Below are 10,852 nucleotides of genomic sequence, written 5' to 3' on the forward strand. Positions count from 1 at the left end.
TCTATGATGTCACAGCCCAGCTCATTAGTCACACCAAATTTCACAGAATTCACACTTTGAGTTGCCATTTTCACAAGTTCCTCCAGGATGATTGGGTTCAAAGTCTCATCGATGCTATCAGAAAAAACAAGGCTTTAATGGGAATGACCGTTTGTTTTCGTTTCATAAACACTTTAAAAGGAACATCTGTTTTCCGACATTTCCCACAAAACCACAAACATTATGGGGGAGAAAAACAAACAGTCTTAGACTTGACATAATGTTGCTATGCATGTGGGCCAGGGGCTGGGCCACCATTGAAACACAAGCTTCCATCCGGTGTATCTCGTGGTGGTTTGGTTGCGGCGAGACAGGGCCCCGTGGGGGGCTAGGACCTCTTCCCCGCGTCCAGCTCCCTCGTCGAGGAGTATCTCTTCGCGTTGGCCAGCACCTGGGACAGGACGAACCGGTGGCTTGTTGAGGCGCCGGTGGTCGTAGCAGCGGAGGGCTCTCTGGTTACACTGGTGGAGCTCGGGCTAAGGCGAGGCTCCGACAAATCATCCTTGCGATCCGCTCAGTATGCAGGGGACAGGGCAAGTTGCCTGTACTGTAACTTGGGTCTGGGGATTCTAGGGGCCGCTGCCACCTTGAAGGTGGGAGCGCTTCCCCCCTGTGTCGGCTTCCTCAAAGCCATCATCGCCTCCTCCACGAACAGCCCCGTGAGGGACAGAGGCAGATCCATAATCGCCATCTTCTTGCGCTCTGGGAAGTTCGGTACGGTTCAACCACAAGGCCTCTTGTTCCAGCAACCACCAAGCCAAAGACCCATACTCATGAACGGCCATCCAGGTACTTTGCTCTTAAATGTGCCTTACGCCCCTTTATGGGTGAAAACAAACCGAATGTCTCATCAACTTACATGCTATATCGGCTTGTCTAGCGAGCAGCAATTCAGGCCAAAGTAGAAAACCTGCAAGTCGACATGGCGACAGAGAGAGCCCACCAGGCAGACGGTCAGAGGGACGCACCGTGAATTTACACAAGCAGAAATGTACCTCCAAATGTAATGCATGACCCCTTTTGCTAACTGCAGTACACCCTAATGGCCTGCTCTGCTGGTGGCACTAGAGGATTTGGGGTGAGGGCCTATTTTTTAATGAGTACTCAGCAGACTGTGAAGCAGTGATAATTTCATCAGCTTTTTAAAATTTAGTCTTAGTCTTAGTCACAATGACAAAATCATTTTTAGTTTTAGTCACATTTAGTCATTGCCTTCACAATTTAGTCTTAGTTTTAGTCTAAATGACGAAAATCAATTTTAGTCTTAGTCAAATTTTAGTCATTTTAGTCATTTTCGTCAACATTTCAAATTTTAGTCATTTTAGTCAACATTGGTGTAAAAATAATAACCTAGGCTACTAGGGCTATCGCTATTTCACAAATTATTACTAGATAGCCTATTGCAGCAAATATTCACGTTGTTAAAATATTTTCCACCAAAACCCTAATCAGCCCTGTAAAAGTAGGCCTAATTTCAACAGCATTGGACACACACAGGTGCAAGTTTCTCTCTCTCTCTCTCTCTCTCTCTGGTTAGCTTTTGAATTGGATCACGTAGGCTACACGCTCTTCTTCACCTGACCGCGTGACTCATAGCCTACTTTCTAGAGTAGAGTATCATTTATTGATCCCGAGGGATATTAAGTCTAAATTAAATCTTGCAACTATGGTGATCTGGTCATGATGTATGGATATTCTGTGTTGTTGCAGAGAAGGGGATGGTGATGATGTAATGAGGGTGTCATCTTCACCACATTTTCCTATAAGAGAGATCTTCACTGTCTTAAGCTGTGATCACAGGGGTGTGGATGAGGGACAGGTATAGGACTGTACATGTACCGTATACAGTTCTCTCTTCTCTTCTCTAGTTCTGTCTGTGCTATGTATGAAAAATAATAGTGTACAATTGTATAATGATAATATGGCAATGTGTATTGACAGAAGAGTACTTAAATGAAAGTATTTTGTGTGGTATTGGACTGACTAACTCAGAGGGAAACAGTGCCATCATTCAATGTGTGTGTGTGTGTGTGTGTGTGTGTGTGTGTGTGTGTGTGTGTGTGTGTGTGTGTGTGTGTGTGTGTTCTTCTCCCAGGTGATGGCTTTTGCGACCAACACCACCAAGATTGCACTTGATCGCAGATTAACCAAATTCACTGTCACTGTCATAATATCTTTTTTCTTTGTTTACATCAACACCGTAATGTTTGTGGTGTTGCTGAGCAAGCCTGTGTTCAGGGAGTCTCCTCGCTACGTGCTCTTTGCCCACATGCTCTGCAACGACTCCATCCAGCTGTTCTACTCTTCAATCGTCATCATTTTATTTTTTACCAAAATTAGAACAACTAAGTCTGCGTGTTCATTCCTAGTCTTAGTCACGTCTTCCACCTCGATAAACGCTCCTCTCAACCTGGGTGTCATGTCCTTGGAGCGCTACACTGCCATCTGCTTTCCCCTGCGCCACAGTCAACTCGCCACCACCAGGAGAGCGTATGTGGCCATCGCTGCCATTTGGTTCTTCGGACTGCTGAACCCAGTGGTGAATTCTTTGCATAAGTGTGTAACTGACCCACATTTTTTCACTGAGCAGGTCGTATGTGGTACTCAGGCAGTGCTCGATGTCAGCCCATGGCAAATGTTGCTATACCATGCTCTCAATGGCCTGTACTATGTGACTGTGACTCTAGCTATCGTCTTCAGCTACGTCAATGTTGTGCGTGTGGCTCGGTCGGCGTCCAGCAATGACAAGTCCACTGGCAAAGCACACCGGACTCTGCTGCTGCACCTGGTCCAGTTTGTTCTCTGTCTGAATGTATTACTGTATAACAGTATAGCCCGTTACCTTGCACTGGTTTTAAGTTCAGGGGTTTACGACGATGTTAGCTTTGCCATTTTTCTGTTGGTCATCCTACTACCCAGATGTCTAAATCCCCTAATTTATGGCTTAAGGGATGAGGCTATTCGTAAACTCTTCATGCTTAATTTTACCTGTGACTTATCTGGTGGAAAGTCAAAAATAAATGTTAAGTCAATATAATTATTAATATCTCATTGGTAATGAAACCCAGATCTTTTAGTAATATACACTATAATGTAGTTAATTTGGCTGTAATACAAGTGAGCAATGTCTGCTGTCATGTGTGATGTTTGTGTATGCAAGACATGGTGCATGCTTATCCAATATCCAATTCATGTCAATGTTGTAATTATTTAAAGAGAGAAAAACACGCACATCCGTCGCAAAAAGATTGGGTGCAGGACCAGCAAAAATACCATGAAAAACTGAAAGAAAAGTCCGCGACACCAAGCTCCCGTTGCTCTTTTTTAAACGTCACATTAAAAAAAGAGCAACGGGAGCTTGGTGTCGCGGACTGTTCTTTCAGTTTTTAATGTTGTAATTATTAGCATAAGTCTAAGCTTTATTCTTTTGACAGACATTCACCTAGGTAACTACAAATTGTGTTGTTAAATTTGCATTGCACTCGGTCTTGTCCCATGACAGTCTAGTTGCAATGAATAACTACTGCTTCGTAACTAATAACTATTACTGGTAATACTTTACTGTAATAACTAAATGTATGTTTCTATACACCCCTGGTGTTGTGGGTTGCAATTGACATATTACCTGTCACAAAGGGTGTACAGTAGGCGGTGAATGGGAAAGGTGATGGATTCAGAAGAGGATTGTATAGAGCATTGGTGTGCATGACAATCTCTTGCCGTTGTCGCATATGAACAACTGTGCACAGTCAAAAAAAATGCAGTGTTAATTCAACACTTAGAGTCCACCATCTAGATCAGGGGTGTCAAACTCCTTCAGAACAAGGGCTACATACAGCCAATCTGATCTTAAGTGGGCCAGACCAGTAACGTAATTGTAAATATCTCCTTCACACAGTGCTAGTCAAATGAGGATGACAACAGGTATATCAGTAACATAGTCTGTAAATGGCAGGTAAAAAGAAAACTCAGACATCTGCAGCATGAAAATGTATCTCATTTTTTGACATTCTTAGTTTTTTCCCTTTCTCTAGAAGTCTGAGTTTGACCCATCTGGCAGGCTGCATCCAGCCCTTGGGCCTCCCTGATCTTGTATCTCCCACAGTACTCTCTAAGTGTTGAATTAACACTGCATTTTTGTGTGCAACTGCACACCCCTAATCATACTCTAAAATGTCACGTAATCCTGATTTCAATGACAGTTAACAGTTATTAACCTTGTTGTGTAGAATAGCAGGTTGATTCCCTATACCTCTGTGTCATTCCTGTCACATGGTTTTCTCACACAAATTAAACAAATGCCTCTGTTGTACCGCAAGAGTTTTTTAAATATAAAAATGATGTCTATTTCTTTTAACCATTGTAGACAAATGTTGGATTATGAGAAACTAGTTTAGAATATATTTTACTGGAATTTGATCCCTTTTGAACATATTATTGAAATATTTGGTTCAGCACACGTCTCCATTATACTCACAATATTCTGTGACAAAATGATAACACAATAAAGTAAATTATGTAATGTAATTATGTAAAGTAATTATGTTTGGTTTTCAAAGATATAATATACTCAAGTAAGTCCCAAGTTTATCTTCAAATTTTTACATTTTAGTACTAAACTAAATCATAGGAACACACAGACACACACAGACACACACACACACACACACACACACACACACACACACACACACACACACACACACACACACACTGAATGATGGCACTGCTTCCCTCTGCGGTCAGTCCAATACCACACAAAATACTTTCATTTAATTACTTTTCTGTCAATACACATTGCCATATTATCATTATACAATTGTACAATATAATTGTTCATGTATAGCACAGATAGAACTAAGAGAAGAGAACTGTATATGGTACATGTACAATCCTGTACCTGTCCCTGATAAAGTGGGTGGAGTTCCCGCTTTTTCTGTAGATCAGAAATTATATTTACATTGCTCTTGGCCTGTAGAAGCGCCAAAGGTGTTTTGCCACTAGGAGGGCATGGCCTGGCTAGGAGAATAGTGCAGTAGTACGCCTTTGCCTAAGCTGAGTAAGGCTGGTAGGGAAAAGAACGCTCCTGCTGACCCTTCACCTACTTTAAGAATCCTGTTACGCGGAAGAAATGAAAGACAGTATTGTGGAGAAATGTGAAAGGTCTTCCGCTTTTGAACTCAGTTTGCCTGTGCAAGACCACATACCCATGGCTGACTTTATGCCCAACCCAGAAGAGGCTTGTAGGAACAAAAGTTTTCTGGCACCACATGACTGCCAATGAATATGTATCATTATATTCAATGGATAATGATTGGCATTTGTGAAATCGTAACTGAGATATTACCCCATTTTATGTTTTGGGGTTGTTGTCGGTTGAGCTGAACCTGTCCAAACTCAATAACCAGCTGTATCCGGCTATATCTGTGTTTATCAGATGTTTGTGTGTGTTTACTTGCCAAAGATTCGACCAATCGGATTGCTCATTTTGATTGTGCATACCGTACATGGTGACAGGAGGTTAATCCTTGTTCAGTGTAGCTCACTCATCGTGTCTTTGCATCTAACCCTATTTTCCACATATAGCCTACTGTCTATCACACTGGAGTAAAACGTAGTTTTTCATTTCTCAAAATGGCCTGCTGCTTGACATCATTGTTGCCCAAGTTGTTAAGAAGTCAAACACAAAAGACTTTCCCTGATGCCCTTTCCTGCCTGTAAATGTTGAGCCAACTTCAAAATGTGAAGCAACCAGTAGTGCATGTGGTTGTCTTGTCTGACATAATTGCATAGAGCTCACAAACAGATATTTATGTTGACTCAACTCAAAACACTCACAAACTCACAAATAAAAAAGCACCACAGAGCACATGCATTTTCCATATACTGTAGATCTCTGTGGTGGTTATAGTCTCCCTCAATGTAGAATTGAACTACTTGCTCAATGAACTTGTGATGTTAAATTTGAGCCGACTTGAAATTCTCTTCCCTGTAAACAGAATGTGGCCTGAGTTTGAATGAACTTGTCTTTCGCAGCAGGTTTTAAGTTACACTACCGTTCAAAAGTTTGGGGTCACCTTCATTTTTCCAGTTATTTGTTTGCAACTCAAGTCGCAAACATCTTTTAAATAGCTTGAAATGGAATAATGGAAAGTACTGAACAGCCACAGGTGAAAAAAGGTTTGATTACCCATAAAATTGGTTAAACTGGACAGAAGAGTGAAATCTAACCAAGCTTTTTCACCCATTTATTACATACAAATATGTGTTCTAGTCCATTTTTCTACAGACATTTCTTTGGTTTATCAGAGAATGCATGGAACTATTGGAAAGCTCAGTGTCTGCCCTTTCCAATGGTAGGTGTATGACATTTGTTGGGTTGCCACCTCGTCCGCAAATTCAAGTCAAAGTAGCAGCTTCTAGTCATCAGAATGAACCTACTTATGAATGCACGATCCATTGTCTCAGCGATGGTTTAGTGTGCAAGCCAGTGCCATACATCGTTGGAAAGTGTAGATTCTCCTCTTTCAAATGATGTGTATATCATCCGGCATTGTATGGATTGACAAGAGCAGACATCAACTTTTGCATGCATGGGGCTCATAGGGCTCATCTCATACCGGGAATGAATCTGTAGAACCGCAACTGGCTATTATTAATGCCAAAGGAGTCTACACTTTGATTAGTACACCAGACTAGACACTACCTTAGTAAAGGTACACTTTGATTAGTCAAAAGTTAGTGATACAGTTTTGTCTATTCTATGCATTGTCTATACAAGTAAATCCACTCAACAGTTACTTTTTCCAATATCAAATTGCTTATTTGTTGCATGCATTAATTTCAGAGAACAATAACTCTATACACTGATTTTATACCAGAACTGAAATTGAAAAGGAATAAGCTTAACTGTCAGAAAGAAGTATTGTGGGAGGAAAGTGTGGTGACCCCAAACTTTTGACCGGTAGTGTAGGTCAACTTAAATCAAGCTTTTTTGAAAGCTGGCCTACATTTTTGTGCTTTTAGTACAATGTATGTGATGTAAAACCGCTCCAGGCAAATCTGCTTTCAGAAAGCAGTCCATTTGAGGTCCATGTAAACATGCTTTAATGAAGTGTTGAATCCTGCAGCACAACTTCAATAACAATGGTAACATGGTTACAGGATAATAAGCATACATGGACCAACATTTTCAACAAACATCTTTCCAGAGAGATTAACATTATGCAATACAGCCATAAACTTTAGCAAAAAATCTACATTTAAATAAAGGTAGAAGCATTTATGTTTTATACATGTTTGCTTCCCAACAAAAAGTGGAGTTCCCGATTTTTCTGGAGCTCAGAAATGATAATTGTATTGCTCCTGGCCTGACTAGAAGCAACGCTGAAGGTGTTGCGTCACTAGGAGGGCCTGGCATGGCTATAAAATGTATGCATCGCCGTAAAGCAGATGTTAGTAAGCATGCACTGTACAATCTGTCTCAGACCTGTATCTGCATGGTTACCTAGTGCACAGTTACTGAGGGTTTAACCTTTCTGTATCCACACCTGACATAGTAGAGGAATAAGGGCCTCACAGCATTGTCTCTGAGGCCGTACACCAGGGGACTCAGGCACCGAGGCAGAAGGAGAATGAAAAGATAGTTCATGTAACGCAGGTCCATGAACAGATGGCTGCTACTGGCCATGGCCATGGCTCTCTCAATGGTGACATACAGCAGACTGTTCAGGCAAAGCACTAGCTGGCCAAAATGCAAGAGAACTGTTCTCTGAGCTTTCCTGGCAGAGTCCTTATCTGCTGAGGCTGATCGAGCTGCGACCATAACACTCACGTATGTGAAAATAATCATGAATGTTACTGCCACAAAATAAAAACCCTGGATCCCCTCAAACACTGCTACCTGCCAGGGTGCAATGAAAAAGGCCTGATGAGTGCAGAACATTGGCTTTCCAAAAGATGCTGGTTTTCTAATCAGTGGATGTAATATGTCTATCACAGGACTAATGCAGCCCAATATCCACATAGTAGCAATCAAGGCAGCTGCCATTTTCTTTGAGGCCATCTCACTGTGGCGTAAAGGGAAACAAATAGCCACATAGCGCTCCAGAGACATGAAACCCAGGTTTAGAGCAGAGATGCGAACTCCGGCGGATGCAACAAGCATGATCGGTGCACAAACAGCTCTTGGAAGCTTCTGAAAATTTAAAGACAATACATAGAGAACAGAGGCTGTCATCAGCAGAATTGTGTCGTTGCAGAGCATGTGGGCAAAGAGGATGTATCGAGGCAGCTCTCTAAACACAGGCTTACTCAGGACGGTGTGAAACATGATGCTGTTGATGTACATGAATAGCAGGGCCATGAGAATGGCCACTACAAGTTTAGACAGCGGACCCTCGTTCATTTCCACCTGAAACGACTGCTGATGCACCAGTGGACCGTCTTCTTCACTGGATAGATTAGCCATAGCCTCATAATATCAATGTTACAGCGAGTTATGAGCAGTGAAATGGCCTAAATCAAAACCACACTGTATACGGGAATATCTCATTACATATAACACTGTATATCTGTGGTGCAACTGCACCAACATATCAAATGAACTTAAAGACTCGACAAAAGATCCAACTTCAACTTGAGCATCTCTGCAAGTTATAACGAGTGAGACAAACATGTTCGCTGGTCTTAACACATCATATAGTCCAAATCCACAAATTGTTTAAATTGCCATATCATAGTCAATTAAATCCACCTTGGAGCTTCGGACAGCAGTTAACAAATAGGCTAAGTGGTGTGAGTGTAGTTTGGTACGAGTAGGTTGTTAGATGTGATAGTTTATAAAGTTGATTGATCAGCTTGACGTTTAGGTCTGCTCCTATTGCACGACAGAGGTAACCTGAGTCATCAGCTGAATAAGGTGAGCACACAGAGTTTGGGCTGCTGTGTCCTGGTCACTGTTATAGGCATCTGTGATGCAAGGGCACTCCCAGAAGGCCTTTGCTTGTCACATACTCTTTTTTAAATTAAATAAATAATTTAATTTAATATTAGGCAACACTTACTCTCTTTTTAAATGACATTCCAACCCATCCAACCATTTCGTAGCTTTTTCCTGTTCTTGCTGCCATTCTGGTGAAATTATATTTCTAGTTCTAAGATAGCATGTTATATTTGAACCAAATGGACCAGCTGGAGAAAGAAAGAAAGCCCAACTCCCATTGTCACTGTGACACAGCACTCCACAGCACACAAGTGTTCACTGCACACTGCACACAACTAAATTGTATTTATGCCTCACCCGTGCAATGGGGCAATCCCCAATGGTACCCCAATGGAGCAGTGCGATGAGACGTTACCATGTTCAGGGTAATAATAATAATAATAATAATTGTATTTGTATAGCACTGTATCATACAAGGCATGCAACTCAAAGTGCTTAACAAATGGGGGAAAAAACATAATTGTTAGAGATTTAAAAGGAGAGGTAGAGAGGAGAGGCAGAAATAGCAGGAAGGCAGAGGAAGAAGAGATAGATAGAGATTGTAGAGTCATAAGGTCAACATAGGTTAGGACCAGGATTCTTAGAGGCGTAAGGTCCATAGTGGCTGGGTCTAGCATAAGTCGTAGATAGTCACACTGAATTTGGGCGCTCAGATGCGGCCCCTGGTGGCATCAGGGGTGAGGAAAAACTCCCTTTCGTTTGACTCATAGGTAGGGGGGAAAAGCTCGATGAGGTCTGAGAAAAAAAAACTATAGCTAGGAAGAAACCTCAGGCAGAGACCAGCGGCCACCTAGGAGGAGCCCCCTGACGGGGCTGATTGTGGACAGTAAGGACGGTACCTCAGTCATGGAGGAAGATGTGGGAGAGCACTGGTTAATTACTCCCCCCACCAACCTGGCGGGTTGGGAGTCTAACCGGCAACCTTTGGGATACAAGTCAGACGCCCTAACCGCTTACCCATGACTGCCCATAGTTGGCTGCTATGGTCATTACCACTTCCAGACAATAAGTATGGTCGCATCTGACCCTCGGGTCGTATAGTGTGAGGACGTGAGTCATGAGATGTGAACTTTTAAACCCTGCAATTCACTCCTACAGTGTGAACAGCAGCTGAATACCCTCAACTAAAAATATTGCCGCGTATGCCCAGCTTAAGGGTGGTAATGTATTCCCTGATAGGACTCTGTCAAAATCAGCAAAACAGGTTGAGCAAGATTGGAACCTATAATTTAAATGCAATGTTGTAGGGAAAGGAAAAAAAGGCACGTGAGAGAAGACATACCCAGGGAGTTAGCCTTTGTGCCTTACTCGGGATGAAAGCTGTCTGGCACCAAATAACTGTATCCGTAGACCAGACATGGCAAAAGCAAAAATGGTGGTTGAAGATTAGTTTTCTTTATTCACTCGATATTGGTTTGATTTAGCTAATGACAGAACAGCTCTAGGACATTAAAAGATATAAACATTCCATTTTTTTTGCCAAACCACATCAACGCTCATTGCTTTTTTATGCAAAACAGCAAACCACGAAGATAGTAAAGATCCTTATAAAAATCCTTAGATATAACCCATTTGGATGGCTTGGCTGTGCCAAGCCAATAGCTCTGCTATTGCAACGACAGAGCTCATTAGAGCTTAGCCTGGCCTATTTAAATTACTTTAATTACTGTTATTTTAAATAACACACGCATGTGTTCAGCGATGCACAGCTGTGCTTTGACAGAGGTTGGATCACTGTGTATCATGGAAAGGACATTTTTGTACGTGCAGTGGGAACCGTTCCGAGTTGAACATTTCTTAACTTTTAAA

General features: G+C 41.9%; 2 protein-coding genes across 2 annotated transcripts; one reads left to right on the forward strand and one right to left on the reverse strand.

The window, feature by feature from the left end:
• The first annotated feature begins 2,242 nt into the window (after positions 1–2,242).
• Positions 2,243–3,076, forward strand: LOC134451775 (odorant receptor 131-2-like). Its single transcript, XM_063202176.1, has one exon. The coding sequence runs from the start codon at positions 2,243–2,245 to the stop codon at positions 3,074–3,076; it is 834 nt and encodes a 277-aa protein (XP_063058246.1).
• Positions 3,077–7,546: 4,470 nt separating this feature from the next.
• Positions 7,547–8,509, reverse strand: LOC134451776 (odorant receptor 131-2-like). Its single transcript, XM_063202177.1, has one exon. The coding sequence runs from the start codon at positions 8,507–8,509 to the stop codon at positions 7,547–7,549; it is 963 nt and encodes a 320-aa protein (XP_063058247.1).
• Positions 8,510–10,852: the final 2,343 nt, after the last annotated feature.

Source organism: Engraulis encrasicolus, chromosome 7, assembly GCF_034702125.1.
Source record: "Engraulis encrasicolus isolate BLACKSEA-1 chromosome 7, IST_EnEncr_1.0, whole genome shotgun sequence".
Lineage (NCBI taxonomy): Eukaryota > Metazoa > Chordata > Actinopteri > Clupeiformes > Engraulidae > Engraulis > Engraulis encrasicolus.